We start from the raw sequence: 17,809 nt of genomic DNA on the forward strand, positions 1-17,809 counted from the left end.
CGTCATGAGCTGTAATAAAGGTTGAGACTTAATGAGGTCCTATTTCGCTGTGTTTCTTGGACATTTTACTGAATCAAAATTAAGAACGGGCCGAGGACAGAGAGCTAGCATATTGTCAGTTAACGTTACAGCAGCGAGCGTACAGGCATTCTAGGAAAGTAAGCATGCAAATGGATCTTTTAGCAGCTCTCGAGAGGAAAGCATTCATTGCAATTACCTTCTCTACAAGTACTTTTGCATCCAAATGCATTAGCAGCCGTTGTGCTGAAGGAACCATCTGTTGAGAAGGCCAGCTCTTCCACTGGACAGAGTATTATAGCTAATTCCCATCTGACAAGCAAATTCTTTAGCTTTTCAGTCTCACCCACTTAACATGCTTCCTGCAGTAAGCGTGTGAGATGTGCAGCTCACTGCAATATATATCAAAAAAGCCTATAAGGGTTTGCAGCTGGCTGACTTTCCCTGTAACCTAAGCAAACATACCAAAAGTTCTGCTTTTATTGTTCTCTCACAATGGAAATCATTCTTCCAATGTCTGCAATATGGAAATCCTTCAATTCTCCAGATCATATGCAGTAAAGTATTTTATATCTCCAGCCGCTCCCGATGGACGATTAACTGAAAGTATCTGAGTAGTGCCAATGCCACACTGCTGTATAAAATAGCCAGACCTGTGCCAGAATGTGCTGGAGAAGCAGGCGTCCAGAGATCCCTGCTTTTATCATTCTCATATTTAACGACATGTGCAGGGAACACGGCTGACATCTTTACAGTATGAGAGCAGACATGGAGCAGAGGCATTACATAAAGTCCTCCCAAGTTTCCTGCATTTTTTTTTTAGTTTTGGCAGGAGTTCATCTTGCTTATTAAAAGCATCAGCAATCCACCATTGCCAAATTATTAATTCAAAGAGGTATTAGATATTTCCTCTTATTATCATTCACAAAAGCCTTTGGCTCCCAAGCAAACACTCCCTCGGGTTGCAGCACTGTCTCCTCCCAATGGCCCGTCGTAACCTGGTTTTCCGTAATTCACCGAGCGCAACTGAGACATACAGGAAAGAATAACAAGATTGTAAAACAATCTTCCAAAAGCAATGGGTGGGAAAACAAATAATTGCAGAAGTATTATTTGTGATCAACAGCCAAAAAGATTTGGCTCACGCACATTCTCAGTGTCTTTTGCTTCGCGTCCAAGACAAAGATTCACTATAGAGTCTTCCCTCCCTGGTTGTCATCCTGAGCGATGGAATCCTGTAGGCATTTAAAATTGCTTGGAATCCTCTAGTGTAATAGTCGAGGGGGAAAAAATGAAGTATTAACAACAAAACATGTACTGCTGGCAACGATTACAAACACAACAAGGGCGAATTGGCTCTTGATAGCAGTCCTAAACAAATTTCTGACACACCCCTGCGGTTGGTCCATTGTGGTTTGAGACTTGGACTTATTCGAGATCCTGACACTTGGTCTCCAAACCATATCTCCAAAGAGTCTGGCCAAACGCTTAAAGTGATCTCCAATTTCAACCTGACTGCTGTTGTGGACAGAAATACACAAGTGTGATTGACATGTTCTGCTCCTCTCAGCGTCCTTTAGAGAAACCCGACGGCCTGGACGTTTCCGACCAGAGCAAGGAGCATCCGCAGCATCTGTGTGAGAAGTGCAAAGTCCTGGGCTACTACTGCCGCCGCGTGCAATAAAGAGGATCCAGAGGTCGTCTCTTCCCCTTCCCCATCGCTTCGCCTACCAAGCACTCCAAGATAAAGTGAAAAGTGCCAAAATATTCATGTAAATATGTCTAACGCTAGTAATGGCTTTGTGTATTAGCCGCATGTGACGCATTTATTGTGTATAATGGACATGTTTGGGACAGTATTTCTATCCGTACGGGACGCAGTGGATTACCTCACCATTGCGTCCCCTGGTTGTGTGTTTACAGACTCCCTTCATTCTCCCTGCCAAGTGAACTATGAGGATGTGCCGAGTGCTAAAGGTGTCATGATAGGTTGCTCAAACAAAGTGTGCCTTTGAAGAGTTTTTGGGTCAATAGCACATCATATTAACTGTGAATTAACAGAGGGATAATGGACTTTCCATCCCTGGCTTTTGTGTCACATATTTATTTATGTTTGTATATCGTTTTTTTGTAGTGCAATTGAATGAACTAAACTGGGATTATTTCATCTGGACAGGAATTGTCTGACCCCACCTCTTGCCATTAGAAACTACTGTAGAATAGAACTTTCTAATGCTTCGGTTTAGCGCATCAGGTAGTTTGTGTCTTTCACATACACATAGAAATTGCCAAACGCGAGATTTTTTTGTGTGATGTTGGCTCAATGCAGTCATCCAGAGGATTTGAATCAAGCTGTTTGGCATCTATGCAAAACCATTGCAGATTATGCAGTTCCTTTTGTTGTCGCATGAAGTGTATGGATGAACGAAACAAAGCCATGACTAGCTGGTCGTCTTCGTCCTTTGAAAGGTGATCACGCATGTTGCCGGAGAACTGCTTCAAACGTCTTAGAAACCCAGGTAAAGCTGAAGTGTTTTGGTACAGGGGTCAAAATGTGCGCTTTTCGGTCCATGTGCTAGCATATAATAACAACACCTGTTTTTCACTGAGATATTCGCCTCAGGATATAGAGTGTGTTTATAGACACATCTTAGATGAAATGGTCTACATGTGTCTTAAATGAACACTGCTCAAGAAAATGTCAAATAGTCAATTCACTATCATGCAAACATTTATTTCTAAATTCAAGATTCACTGTTAAAACTAAAATAGGGTTTTCCAAAACAACCTTACAGTGAAAAAAAGGGAACTTTACGCAATGATATTACGCATTGCTTAAAAATACCTCTGAATCATCTTGCACAAATGTCCCCATGGTTGTAAGGCACACTCCCTGTGCAAGCAGATTGTCATGTTGGTTATATTGACGCAAACTAGATAGTTTTCAGGTGCTACGCAATGTCATTGCACCTGCTTCAGCCATGGTACAGCAGCAAAGTTCCATAATTATTATGAAGAAACGAGAGTAGAGTCATGATGGCCTAGAAAATGCCAAACTTTTCAATTTCCGTGTACCTTAAGCCCTGCTCACACTGTGAGATTTCAGCCACGATTTTGTCATCTGAGACAAATTTGGGAAATCCTAAAAGATTGCTGGAATCCTAGACTAAAATCGGCGATCTTTGATTGTTGTTTTGACATGTTCACAGACAGTCGCTTAGTGCCCGTTGCGATCAGATTTTTCCTCCGATGAAGTTCTGGCAGTGTCAGAAGATTTCAGACAGTTTTCTGCAGCGTGAGAACAGCTGCGATGAGCGTCAATCCTAGAACCAATAGGAGCGACAAATTTCATGACGCAATCCATGCGACAATTCAAATGACCGCGAGGAAATGTCAAAACTGTTTTTTTCTTTCTGGTTTTATTATTGAGACACACAATGTGCAAAATTGCCGCTACAGATTGTTTACATTTGCTGTGAGGAATCATTTCAGAATGCAGGATAGTGAAAGTGTCACAGGGAGGCGTTTTCTTTCATTTTTGGCATGCCCTCATTGTCATTTAGTCTGACTTTATTACAGCTGAGATCTTACGGTGTGACTTGGTAGCCATGTTCGTGTAGTCTGATATGCTACAATCATTCAGGATTATAAAAAAATTGCACAGTGTGAGCCGGCCTTTAGTGCACGTACATTAGAATCAAACTTTAAATAAGAAAGTAATCGAAAGTCTTTTGTCATTTTTGAGTGAGATGCTAATGGCCCAATCTAATCCAATACATTGGTTTATGCTAAGCTAAAAGGGCTCCCTCCAGACCTGGATATCGGCTAAAATGGATTGAAAAATGGTAAAACTCAACTGTTTAACTCAGGGGGAGTTATAAAATAAAAAATAAGTGGAGTGTTCATCTCAAGCAACTTTATAGTAATTTTAAAATTACATTTATGTAAAACGTTGTTTGTAGATGCCAACAAATAACCTTAAGTTTTGAGCTTGACCCTTGCACTAAATTAAGTTTTATTAAAGAGATTTTCCAGTGTTTACACAATCATTCTGATCTTATTTCAGTATGAAATCCTTAATGTTTATTGCCTAACCCTCGTATACCTATGCTTCAGCATAACATGCATAACTGATGAATTACACCCTGTTTATACTGTGATTTTTGGGAAGTGTTTTCTATCCGAGTGGACAAATATATTGTTGTAAAGGGAAAAGAAGGACAAAGTAAGTAACCCTGAAGAGATTTTTGAGAAGAAATAAAACAACACTTTGGGTACATATGATTGGTCAGAAGATATTTCGGTTTGACAGAATTATGAAAAGAGCATGTTAATATTGGATGGAAGTAAGTGTGCGCAGGATCTCATATAAATATATGTGCCGTTACCTCTCATTATGGTTCACACACAGTACTAACTGATCGTATTTGAGTGTGACCCAGAACTATTGAACAATAAATGTAGCTTTACGTGTTCCAGCAGGAAGTTGTGGGTGGATTTTGTGAGAATTGACATTGCTTTGTTAATCCTAGATGTACATATGAAGTTACATGCATTTATACAATGTGTATAATTGTTTACTTATCTTTGGAGTCCACATATTTTGTGTCGAATATTAGTTCGTGTTTCATTTATTGGGATAAACTTTGATATCTTGCCTGAAGGGAACGTCTAGTGCCTTAACCCGGTTTGTTTATGAGAAGATCGAGATGTCGTCGTGTATGATCAAGTATGAGGAATATAAAAAAAAAAGCTGGTTCAATGTCTAAAAATGTAAACCAGCTAATTCTGCTTAAGTGAACATTTTTATTTCATTATGGGTAATTCAAGCTGTACAAACTGCCAGGGAGTCAATCATTAGATCACAGTTAAATTAAAAACAAAGCTGTTTCCGTAAGTCGCTACTTTGTTCATTGGACGTCGTCATTGTTTCTGAGAGGCTTTATTTCTTGGTAACTGTGTTTTTGCTAACGGTGTTGCTAATGGCTTCACTCTGCGTACATTCTTACATGCCAAGGTTTACTTCAGGCCTCATTTAGGCTGGAATGAGTTACTCTGCTTTTTGATAAACACCATAATGAATGGCGTAATGAAAATAACCAGTGAAATAAGTGATTCCTGCGCGTTCATCTAGACAATTATAGCTGGTAGTCTGCACGTTAGGATTTCCTTGCATCTGTGGGATCAATTCAAACTCAAACGACCGAATGCACCACTAGATAAAGGCCTCGATTTGCTTTCCTAAAGCAAAATAGTTGCATTGCACTATTGTAAAATGACCCAGAGTTTTGTAAATGTTAAAGGCAGAATTGCGCAATTGAGCTTCCCCTGATTTCTGTCCTATCAAATGAAGGATAGAGCTTGTGGTTTTGAGAGTGAACATACAAAGTGCTTTTCGCGCATGTGATTTTGTCTTGAAATACATATACTTGACTTTTATAGCTCACTTTCAATATAAACGTGTTATTTTCTATTAAAGGTATGTGTATTTTGGAAACAATATAATGATTTTGGAGCAATTTGATATCCAGAAGAGATTTGTTTTGTCGCTTTTTGTTTTCCCTTACAAAGATACTAGTATGTGTTTTGTGTATATATTCGATCGCCATTATTATCAAGTTAGCTATTTCAAAATTGTTATGATGCAATATTAAAACTTTGTATGTGAAAAAGGGCAACTTGCTGAGATGCAAAAGAGCTGGGAGTTCTTTTCTTTCTTTCTTTGATGTATTACAGTAATCTTTGGTTATATCCTACAGAAATATTTATGGAAGGATTTTGTTCTTTTTTTTAACAATTCAATTCTTTTTTGTATAAAATATGCAACAGAAGTTACTCTATGAAGAAATATTGATGATTACATAGAATATTATTCAAAGGTTGGTACATAATTATTATGCCCTTACAAGCCATTTTTATTTGTGTTTTTTTAGTATATAGTAGCCTTAGTTATGTGTGCTTTGATTCATTGTGTGTCTGCTATACAGCATGAATGTTGTGATTTGCATTTATAGGAAATCTTTAACGCTCGTTCTAACATCACAAACAGCTGTTTTTCATATTAAAGACTGACTCTCACACTGTAGATCACAGGGCCTTTTTACTGAGGTGTTATAGATGCAAAACAGTGGCAAAAAGATGTGACTAACTCCAGTCATTGACCATAACACTGTATTGCACGTACAAACGTTTTACATGGTTGAAATGTGTTAGTGAATCAGGCTCATACTGTATGAAACTGTGAGCCGTCTCCAGTTACTGCCAAGTCCAGGAATGATGTCGAAATGTTTTTCTTCATATGTAAAAAATGGAAAAAATCCAAGACTATTTTTCAAAACAAGTGTGTGGGACTGAAATTTGCATGTGCATGTTTTATTTGTTTAAATGAATCAAGAAATATAATTTGTGCAATGTATTCTTATTTAATATTAATACGTTTAATTCTTGCCAAGGTATCTTTTGTAGAATACACCTCTAGATGTTAGTCATTAATAATGCCTCCGTTCACTCCTAGGATTTCCAGTCATTAATAGATTTACTGAATGTACTGATTTAACACTCATTTTTGTAATGTCTGTAAAATATTTGTCGTCATATTGGAGTGGACAGAGCAACAGAAAGCCTTGATGAAGGAATGTACTAGAATGTAAGATGAGATGAAATCTGTTGCTCGATGTCCATGAAACGGCATTCCGATATGTGCCTTATTTGTTAGTTAGAAAAACTGAAGACTGTGCTTTTAGAAGTTTGTTCAATTAAAACATGACTAAAAGAAACACGTCTGTTTCATTTGTTTGTGCATGCAATGATATATAGGTATATACTTCTGCTCGGTTGGAGCCAAATATACTGTGTGTACAGCCTGTTCTGGGATTTCAACATATTCTTTGGCTCGTCTCTGGGTGTTGGGAAATTGTGTCCATTTTAAATCAGTCAAGCTGAAGGCAGTATGGACTGATTAATTATTTAGATACGGTCCATGGGAATGATGCTTGTGTAATTGAAAACCAAAGTCTAAAGCCTTGAGGAGAAGTTGTCATTCTGACATCACATCTATTTAATGTTGAACAGGCCGAGGAGCATTGCTTTTTGGGTGTGTCCACACTTGTAGTTTGGATATCTTGGTTCATTTGGTCTAGATTTGAAAAGAAAAATGACATGACTGATACATTTGGCCCCGATTTGCTTAACCCTTATGTGCTGTTGGGAATGTTTTCATCCACTCTGGGGTTATTTTGAGTTTAATTTGGCCACAACTTTCTCTGGGTTTCAGCAGATGGAATGATTTTTGGTGACAAATCTTATTTTGACACATATTTTGAGAAAATGCTTTGAAAATGTTAAAAAAAAATCAACAAACTCTGGGCAAATGTACTACCATTTCGTTAAGTCTGACATTTTTTGATTGTAAAGCCATGACACCATATAATCATGCATTCTTGATTGTTGCTGGTTATCCCTGTTGGGAAAAGTTGAAATGTCAAATTTTTACTGTAGATCATCAGTTGCAGTGCAAAAAAGAGCTTAGTTAGAGTATAGTGTGTGAGTGGAGATCTTTGAGGAAATAAAATATAAGCAGCTCAGCTCTCAAAACATAGTAAGTGTATTTATGCACGCACCCTTTAATTTGTTGTTTTACTCCATGGAACTCCATATAAAAGTCTGAAACTTTTTTTGTACAGGCCTAAACGGTTAATACTGCCAACTGATGATCAACAGTAAAATTACACAGCTTACCACTTTCATACAGGGAAAAACACCAACAATTAAGAATGCATGATTATACGGTGTTATGGCTTTGCAATACAAAAAATGTTGCTATAATGGAAGTCAATGGGGCAAAACAGACATAGTGTTACTAAAGCGTAGTCAATTTGAACAGTACACAAGGGTTAATGTTTACATAAAAAGAAAAAAAGGGCTTTTATGGCAATTATTTTGTTCCAAAAAATAATTTTAAACAATGCTGTACTAAATGCACTCCTTGTATGTGCATATACAATGATATTTCATTTAAGAATTGAGAACTTGTGAAACCTTATGCCAAGTTCACACTTGTTTTCAGCTCTTATTTTTACTCGCTGACATACACTACCGGTCAAAAGTTTGGGGTCAGTAGGATTGTTAAATGTTTTAAAATCAGCTTATTCTGCTGACCAAGGCTGCATTTATTTAATCAAAAATACAGGACAAATAGTAAAATTGCTAAATGTTATTGCACTATAATATAACTGTTCAAAAGTAGTTAATCATTTAACTTAATTAATTATTCTAATAATTTTAAAGATGAATTTTCAGCTTCGTTACTCCAGTCTTCAGTCACATGATCCTTCAAAAATCCCTCCAATATTAATTCTTATTGTTATTACTGTTATTAATATTATTATAATTAATAGTAATAAGAATAAAAGCAATAATTACTGGAATAATAATTTCATTTGAAACTTCAAACAATATGTAATAAAAAAATATTTAAAAATTTTATTAAAAAAAATAAATAACTTTCACCGGTAGTGTATTTTGTGAAATAGGTGACAAATACCTGACATCGGAGTCAAATTGGTGTTCGTTTACGCGAGTGACAGTTGTGTGTATGACACTGTGTGAATAATCAATGATGCTATTTGAGAAAATAAATTTGCATCAAATATTACATATTAATATATTATAATAAAATATTTGGTATGCAAAATATCTTGACGTGTCTGTGATTGAAAATCCTGCTGTGGGAAATAAGTTCTGACCTACAGCCAATCAGAGAGCAAGATTTGGAGAGTTTTTATTTATTTATGAGAATAAATAACCTTTACAAAATCAATAAACTAAACAAAGCAGAAACATTTGTCGTAGCATATTGAAGAATTATTTTTTGACCTCCAAATCTCTACTCTGATCTTACATGTGATCTTGAGTTATTTCCTAATCATGTATTTGAGAGCCAGACAAATTGTCAACGATTGTTTCTAGTGTGTATTCTCCTGTCCCTGCAGTGTGAATTTAGAAGATTTACATGAGCTTCGCATGGCTAATCACATTTAAGACACTGTCTTAACACATTTCCTAGTGCGTTTGTTCACAGTAAAATGTTAGATTTATAAAATAGCACACAAATTCCTAACAAACACAAATAAAGATCTGCTTCATGATGTGGTTCTGACACATGTATTCTACAGTAATGTGTAATATTGTGACTATGAAGAGAAAAAAAGCTTCAGTATGCTGTAGTTATGGTTGTATCTTGTGACATCAAAGCCTCGTTTACACACTTTGAACCTCTGATATTTGAAACGAGATTCATCATAAAGCTTTGGAAAGTTGATGAAGCAATGCTTCAAAAGCAGCCATCACCAGCGAACACGCTTTCAGTTTCAGCTGGGCTCTGAAAAGCGCAGGTCTGAAGACACAGATGTGTATTTTTTCACTCAGCTTAATTACTTGTAATGATTGTAAACATATGAGCGCTGTATGTGAAGGTTAGGACTTGGCAATGATGCTTGCTTTACTCTCGAAGCCAACTTTAAGTAATTGGTCTACACATTCCAAATCCCTTAAACTTCACTAGAGGGTGGAGGCCCAAATTATATCAAGTTTGTTGCAACAATGCAGACTTAAACAGAACGGGAATGAGAACGTCTCTATAGCAACAGTGCAATCGGAGAAGTCAAACAAAGCCGTCGTGAGTTCATAGCCCATATGGTTTCATTTATGAGAAAGCAGTGTTTTCCACAAAGCTTCATAATTTACTTTCATAAGGCATTACTGTGATAAGCTACACCTACACGCCATCTGAAACGAACCGCTCATTTTCATTTCAGGCTATGTGGATGTCAGTTATAATGGAACACAGCTGACGATCTCCTATTCCCAACTGTCTCTGCAACTATTGTGTTAAACATGTTTGGAGGATTCTTGCTGAATGTTTCACACTGGAGGTGGAGAGGCTTCATAGCCAAACAGGATGTCATATCCTGCTTTGGGGGACAGGAAATCTTGTCGCTGCATAGAGACTAAAAAAAGCTTTTAGAATCATTCTCAGGAAGATTTAAAAAGCCTGCCACGCAACCAGATATACTGCTGAAGTTGTAGCAGACCCTCATCTGGAAAACAGCCTTGAGTCATTAAAAAAAAAAAAAAAAATGGGCACAGGATGCAAATATCCTGGAAGAAATTCCATATGTCAAAACCAGTTCTGTGTGTAATTTATTTATTTAAAATGCCTCCTGGGGTTTCTCTGGCATCGTTCTTAGAAAGTAAACAATCTCCATATAGCATTTATCCTCATTTCAAAACCAAAAAATGGCTTTAACAGAGTACATTTCCTCAATGCCCATGGTGTTTGACCCATAAGCAAGGCTTCTTGTGTAGGAGTAAGTTATAACCATACGCACCGAGACTGTTGCTTACTTAGCAAGCATAAAACATGTTAATGAATCCACAGAATGACACATTAACATGGCGATAGGTGAGTACTGTAGAAAAAATACATGCTTAAGGAGTTTTGGTTCGATTATAATCAAACATATGTCCTGGGTTACTTGAGTTCTCCGCAGTCTGTGATGGCAACCTTCTTCACAGTTCCTCCATCATGCAGGCCATAGGACTCCATCAGAGAGACCGTCTCCATTCCCTCTTTGACCTGTCCAAACACAACATGCTTCCCATCCAGCCTGAAATAAAATGACACAGCCATCATTTCAAAGCAAAAGTAAAATCAAGGTAATCCTCAAAAGCTTACCATTCTGTTTTTGCAGTGCAGATGAAAAACTGAGATCCATTTGTGTTTGGCCCAGAGTTTGCCATTGATAAAATACCTACAAGAAAAGGAGCATAAAAAAAATCAGACCACCTTCTGCGTTACTGCATGCTTTTTACAGGCCAATTTGTCACTTTAAATCATTTAATGATATAGAGATTCAGGGAAAATCTAACAATCAACAGTTCCACAATAACAAGCAGAGAAGAAGTTTTACAAAGCAGCAGGAGGTACTGGACCAAACACAACATCTGGGTTGGGTAAGTTACGGCTCTCTACTACAATTACATCCAGTCATGTATTACACAACCCAACACTATTTGCCCATATTCATCTATCAAGACGGTTTGTGGTGTAGGATCCCCCTGGCACCAAAAAAGTGCATTGGGATACGCTGGCTTTTAGAAAGTAGGTCATTTGTTTAAAGATTACAAAATCAGTTCCTGCAATTGAGGAAGCCCTACCGCCACCTTGTGGACTCATTCAGATGTGCACATGCAGTTTGTGCACATTTTGACAAATTGTGCTGATTAAGATCCCAGAGGAACTCAATAGATTAGATACTCACTCAAATGTACTCCTGGAATTTTACAGAAATCAACTTTACCTACATTGACAGTTTCTTATAAATTATTACTATATGTTTTTAACATTTATGCTTTCATGTTTGTTTATTTATTGCCCGTTTGCAACTTATTTCATGGCAAGATCAATACAGCTAAACACATATTACATAATAACAGCAACTTCATTCATCAAAATGGGATTATAACAAAAGTGGACCATAACATTTGTAAAGTGTCTTTCATTTAATTTTGCCGTTATCATATCTTTCCATTCTGCATTTAAGTTTACAACTTATTTACAGTTTGAACATTTCACAGCTTATTCATCAGCTCAACACCCCTGACCTCATAGCCCCAAAATCATTTCTGCACAGGAATGAATCAATTCAGGAATGCACAAATATATAAACCAAACAAACAAAATGTTCCATACAAAGCCAGAAATGAACTTTTAACATTAAGAGGCAATATAAAATTAATCAAAGGTGCATTTTTACATTCATAAATGCATCATCAATAGCATTTATGTGGTTTTTTTAATTGTATCGATCAATTCAACCAACTACTATAAACCGCTTATAATAAAAACAAACTATTTAAGACTTAATGTAAATGATACATTTTAACACAACAAAAATGTATAGCATTTTGACCAAAAATTGCAAAAAACTCAGTGTTAATAATTTTTGTGCCATTTTTGCCACATGATGGACTGTATTATAGTCTTTAACCCTCTATTACTGTGCCTGTTCATGGGAAGTAGTGTACAATAGTGAGTGACATCACCTGCTCCAGTGTGTTTCAGCTTGAAATTCTCATCGTTAAATTTCTTTCCATAAATAGACTTTCCACCAGTGCCATTATGATTAGTGAAATCTCCACCCTGTCAACAGAACATAAGTTATTAGATGGCCTTGGGACCAAAACTTTAACTCATAAATAAAAAAAAATAATTAATTAATAATAAAAAAAAAAGTCACCTGACACATGAACTCTGGGATGATTCTGTGAAACACTGAACCTTTATATCCAAAACCATGCTCTCCTGTACACAGGGCACGAAAGTTTGCTGAAAGACAAGAACCATTATGTATTTGCATTATTTGTTTATCCGTATGAATTAATGTTTAGTTGTTATATTATATAGTTTTATATTGTTTGTTGAATATTTTCAGTTGTTTGTATGTTTTGCAAGTTAGAGTAGGGTTAGTAAATATAAGTAATATTAAGTAATATAGTGATAAAGTGATTATATTGGATGAAATGCATGGGTTCTTACCAACTGTTTTGGGTACAACATCAGCAAAAAGCTGCAAATAAAATATGAAAACCGGTCTTTAGAATATTTAATTAAAAATAATATTACTATTGTCAACAATATCGTAATTCTATACATTTAGTCGTATTTAACTTTGAAATGACTGCTAAAAACTAACATTATTCATGTTACTTTGTCATTGGAAGACATGGCAAGAAGAAATGTATTATTATTATTTTAGACTAAGTTACTAAGTGTATGCTATATTTGTATAGTATATCGACTTTTCGGTCTCGGGTTCGTTCATTTAACGTTATACTTCGTTACTTACAACAAGTATAACAATAAAGCAGGACTTGCCTCAATAATAATTCTTCCAATGAACTCGCCGTCAGCTGCAATATCCATAAACACAACAGGGTTCTTTCCTGGTCCTGATAGCAGCCTGCTCGCAGCGAGTGAGACAGAGCAATATTTCAAACGGCTTTTCATCTGTAACATTCTTGCTGTAGTGTTGAAAACCCATCAACAAAATACATTAAAGAAATAATCAGAATTCAAGGTTATAACAGTGTTCACCATAGAGCAGTTAACTGTACACAAGAAACACGTGACATGTTCTTCTACGGTTAAAGGCATGAGCGATCGTGTAAAATGGTCATAATAAAGTCAACAGCGGCGCCATGTGGTCTGAGGAGTCAAAAAGAAATTACTTTCTTAACTCCAAACAAAACTTGAATCGTCATTTTTTGATTAAAGGCAAGTATGGAATCGGCCTTTTATCTAAAAACGATCGCCTCAGAGTTCATTATAGCTTTTTAACTTTTTATGCATAGTTTGTCCTGTCTATGAGCTTTGCAAGGAATTACGTTTTATTTAGGCATTATTTCGTCTTTTACCTCATTATTAAGACTCTTAAATCATAATCTGGAGTTATTAGTCTTAATTTAGATTTATATCTTAATTACATTTTTAAAAGTCATAACGTCTAAACGTGTGAAACAACAGAAAAAGGAATTTGACTGTATTTGTACAGTATCTGAGATGGTACGTTGGTATAATTTGCCAATATTCTGTCTACTTTTTTTATTTGTACAAAGAAACTTTTCTGCTTTTCTTAAAAGATATGATTTGCTTTTACTCACACTAAAACACAATGTTTGAAAACGTTTCTTGAACTCCTAGTCTATTTCCCATGCCAACCCTGCTGAAAAAAACAGCATGTTTGCTGGTAAAGTGTGTTTTGATGCTGGTATGCTGGATTTCATGGTCTCGATGCTGGTCTCGCTGGTCAGGCATTGAGACCAGCAAAAAAAGCACTAAAAGCAGCAAGGCTAGCATTTAAACCAGTAAGACCTGTATCAAAACATACCTTACCAGCATACCTGCTGTTTTTTTCAGCAGGGAAATATTACATCCTTGAACAAAAATGACCTACCAAATGAAATCTTTTTAGTGTTTTCTTTTTATTAACACAGTTATTCATTTATTCCTCATTAGTTTACCCTTTTTATTGATTTTAATTTTAATATGTGGATGTTCTTATTTTGTAATAAGAACTATTTTTGTAAGAATTCTGAAGAGAAACTTTTTTGTAGCATGAACATTTGGTAAATGTAGGATGTCTAGATTTGATTTACACGACTAACTACTTGCACCACATTGCTCACATTTATATACAACAATGGTTGCAAAGTAAATATTTAAATAGATAAACCTACTCAAGGCAGCCAATGTCTCAGAACAAATCTTTTTTGTGAATCGATTCAAGTTTAAGTCCAACTTTCTACTATTTTATTTTTCCTCGGTGTGTTCTCTCGAGGATGCCTTTTTATTAGTCTACCAGTGATTACAAACCAGTTCTGCTAGCTTTGTTGTCTGTGGTTGTTTTCTTGTAAAGCCTGTGGTTTTCGCAGCCATTGAAGCACACACTAAATAAAAGACCAGAAAAACCGCAATCTTGTTTCATCTGAATACATATTTATTAGATAAATATTAGGATGTCACAGCATCTAACTACATACAGTTTTGCAAGACTAAAAATCACAATTAGTTTTTTGTTTTTCTTTTTTTTTCTTTCTTCTGACCAGTTTAGAATATGAAATGATTGTACAACAGAATGTACAAGCGAAGACAACTGCAACGTTTGGTGCCAATCACCTCAAGATTGTACCTCATTGTTTTTGTTTTACATTTTCCTGATCGTGATATCAAAATTGTACAAACTCTGGATTTTGGTTACAATCTTTTGGAACCGCTTCTGGTCCCCGTGTCCCTATTGTCCAATTGATTTCCCCCCCCAAAGGATTTTCTTCATCATCTTCTGTAGCACCTTATTAAGTACACAAGAAATGGAGCAATACACATAAGCTAAATATTACACAAATGTAAAACAAATGTGTCTTTTTTTTCCTTTTATCTCCCCTCCCCGAATTCCTCAGTCAATGTGGGATGAGTATTTTACAAAAGTGAACAAATGCTTCGAGGTTCCACAGACACTAACAAACACAGATTCATTTTACCCAATTTAGATTCTGATGGGAGGATGCAAGCTTTACAAATTCTAAATACACAATGCACATTCCCCTGGGGAAAATGAATACATTTCTGTTAACGTGTCTCTATTTATCATTTACATATGTACATGCATCCCTAATGTGCCCCTTCCCCCTTTTTCCTTCGACCCTCTCCGAACCCTGAACACACTCACACACGCTTACACACACACGCGCACGCGCACGCACGCACACCGTCCAGTTGGTTCAAGGCTTTGTGTTCCTGCCTCGGTGGCCACTGTCTCCTCAGCGACTGTACATGGATAGCACAGTTTAAAGTTCAGTTTATGCCTATTTGTGTCTACAAAGTGGGAACGAGTATGTGGCAGTGCATCTTTGAAAAAGGATATACAAGTGAACAACAAGACAAACGCTATAGAACTTGAACCCACATTTTCCTGCTGGAGTTCCAAGTGTTTCAATTGTCGACGACAAACATCATTTCTTTTGTACATAATTCTACACCAAGAAGAACAGAAGAAAACAAACAAACTAGAAACGTAATATTGCAATTCATACAAAATAACTTAAAACCGATAAACGCATCCCAAACTAATATTCAATCGTAGCTCTTCGACAGTCTTTGAGAATGATGGAATTGTCATTATTATAATGTCATAAATACTGAGAAACTATTTGAGAGGGTCATTTTGATTTAAAAGCAAAGAAAATACAGGAAAAAATTAACATTTTGTGAAAATCGACTGAGCTGCTGTTATAAAGGACTTACAGAGCACTGATTGATGCATCAATGGGTGTTGAGATAGCTTAATCATGTAAATGAATTAAAAAGTACAATCTATAAATATAGAAGTTATCCTAAAAACACTTTCTTCATTGTTTGCTGTAGAATTACCGTGTAAACAAAATGATAAAAGTGGGACAAATTACACATTTCAATCAAATTCAATGGGGAAATGGTCTCTTTAAAACCGCTTTGGGCCACCTTCTCAAATCAGGGTGCATAACTTTGGTAATCTATGGACATCTCGAGAATAAAATGTACATATTTTGTACAAAGAAAACACAATTATATGAACAATATATTGTGCATTATAAAATAAAACGTTACCATGACAGTTCATGAATAAAAGGCAGAATTAAAAACGAGAAATGACAACAAAAATAAAAGGATATTGGCAACAGTGAGTGTTTTAACATCATAAACAGTTTGTGGGGTACAAACGGTACACTGAGAGCCTAAAATGACCAAGCCTCATGCATGACAGAGAAGATGAGATGACACAAAACTGACTGGCTACCCTTCCAAAAGCCAACTGCTTTCTTCTTTTACTGCCAATGTGGAGAGTCCAATCTGTCGGAAGATGCTGTGAATACAGAAACGTTTGCCATCCTGTCTCGATAAGGAAACGTGACGCATATGTCTGAAAGTGCTGGACATATGAATCGCATCGTCTTGCAGCGTGAGCGACTTTTCGCAGGACTCCCATCGCTAGTCTCTGGGATGGGAGGATTAAGATGGTTCCTGTGGTCGAGAGGTGAGCTTTTCTTCCCTTTTGTTGTCTCCTTTACAGGCTTCCAGATGCAGTTTGACGCATTCTCTTGTGCTTTTTTTCCTGTTTTTTGTTTATGATGGAGATGGACAGACGAACAGTGTGGACATCCAGCGGACGAGGATTTGGGAAGCCGTGGTGTTAGAGCTTGGAAGAACAGACCTTCAAGAGATTGCGGACACACAGAGGCCGGTACAGGAAGAAATATATATATTTATATAATTAGATATCTGTTTTCTATTCAGGTCTTCTTTTCACAAAAGGAAAAAAATCTGAATTAAAAATGCTACAATACTTTCCTAGTGAGCGCGCACGCAGTTCTGTGTGACGTATTCGTATGAACTGATTATAGCTGCACATGTATTTCCAATAGTATTGAAAGATATCACTTTAGTGCCAACCAACATGGCTGCCATATATGCGTGGAAAAGGTTGCTTGTAAAAGAGTGAGATTATTTACACGAGGAAGAGGCAAAAGGATGGCTGTTTCCTGTTTGCAAAGTACAGAGTCAGTCTTCAGGTGCCTCTCCGTTCCTGACAGCCAAACTATCTGAGGGCCTGTGGGAAAAGGCCGACTGGAGGAAGTCAGTTGTTTTCAAAGAGGGAAAGCAGATCATCGTTGCTGCTGCTCGGGAGGTCTGGAGGGTCTAAATATGACAGCAGCTCATCTGGGTTCGGCAGTTCTGGAAGAAGCTGTGTAGAATAGGACAGACAGACGTTTAGCATCTACAAAACGCTCAAGAGTAGGGATATATTGGGTTCAATGTACAGTAAGTCAAGCTCATACAACATAATGCCACAAATTAAAAATACATCATTGTCATCGAGATTATAGTGAGAATGGATGAGGGACAACTTATTTTTATGCATCTAATAACTGGGTAAAAAAGGCCACATTGCTTGGTATTATTTGAGCTGTAAAGATGTTTAAATATTCATTCATACAGTCGTTTTAGGGTTTATGGGATACAAGGGTTTGTTCACCCAAAACAAAAGTGCTGTCATGATTTACTCACTCTCAGGTTGTTCCAAACCCATAAAACGTTAATCACTGGAACATGATGAGAGATTTTTGTCCCTCTACTTGAAGCCTATTCTCTAAACAATGGGACACTTAAAAATGCCTGTCAAAGCATGAATAAAAC

General features: G+C 36.6%; 3 protein-coding genes across 5 annotated transcripts in view; 1 reads left to right on the forward strand and 2 right to left on the reverse strand.

Moving 5' to 3' along the window:
- zcchc24 (zinc finger, CCHC domain containing 24) overlaps nt 1-6,794 on the forward strand; it is a 72,026-nt gene extending 65,232 nt beyond the window's left edge. The window contains exon 4 of the mRNA XM_056471543.1: nt 1,589-6,794. Within this exon, the coding sequence (XP_056327518.1) occupies nt 1,589-1,702 (114 nt within the window). The 3' untranslated portion in view covers nt 1,703-6,794. The remainder of the gene's footprint in view (nt 1-1,588) is intronic.
- Nucleotides 6,795-10,205: 3,411 nt separating this feature from the next.
- Nucleotides 10,206-13,211, reverse strand: ppifa (peptidylprolyl isomerase Fa). Its single transcript, XM_056471541.1, has 6 exons — nt 12,956-13,211; nt 12,617-12,647; nt 12,318-12,406; nt 12,124-12,220; nt 10,754-10,829; nt 10,206-10,685 (listed from the first exon to the last, which is right to left on the reverse strand). The coding sequence occupies exons 1-6, from the start codon at nt 13,094-13,096 to the stop codon at nt 10,550-10,552; spliced, it is 570 nt and encodes a 189-aa protein (XP_056327516.1). The 5' UTR covers nt 13,097-13,211; the 3' UTR covers nt 10,206-10,549.
- A 1,342-nt stretch (nt 13,212-14,553) lies between these two features.
- The window catches only part of zmiz1a (zinc finger, MIZ-type containing 1a), a 73,870-nt gene continuing 70,614 nt past the window's right edge, over nt 14,554-17,809 (reverse strand). For all 3 annotated transcript variants that reach the window (XM_056471539.1, XM_056471538.1, XM_056471540.1), the window contains one exon: nt 14,554-17,357. In XM_056471539.1, coding sequence (XP_056327514.1) covers nt 17,250-17,357 — 108 coding nt within the window. In that variant the 3' untranslated portion in view covers nt 14,554-17,249. The remainder of the gene's footprint in view (nt 17,358-17,809) is intronic.

This window comes from Danio aesculapii, chromosome 13, assembly GCF_903798145.1.
Source record: "Danio aesculapii chromosome 13, fDanAes4.1, whole genome shotgun sequence".
In the NCBI taxonomy this organism is placed as follows: domain Eukaryota; kingdom Metazoa; phylum Chordata; class Actinopteri; order Cypriniformes; family Danionidae; genus Danio; species Danio aesculapii.

What these genes read in the sequence shown, in the direction of transcription:
- ppifa (XM_056471541.1), bottom strand. Translation starts at nt 13,096, where the DNA reads ATGTTACAGATGAAAAGCCGTTTGAAATATTGCTCTGTCTCACTCGCT. An exon ending in TGTTGTACCCAAAACAGTTG is followed by an intron (nt 12,407 to 12,616) that starts GTAAGAACCCAT and finishes CTTGTCTTTCAG; the next exon opens with CAAACTTTCGTGCCCTGTGT. An exon ending in GCTGAAACACACTGGAGCAG is followed by an intron (nt 10,830 to 12,123) that starts GTGATGTCACTC and finishes CTTTTCTTGTAG; the next exon opens with GTATTTTATCAATGGCAAAC.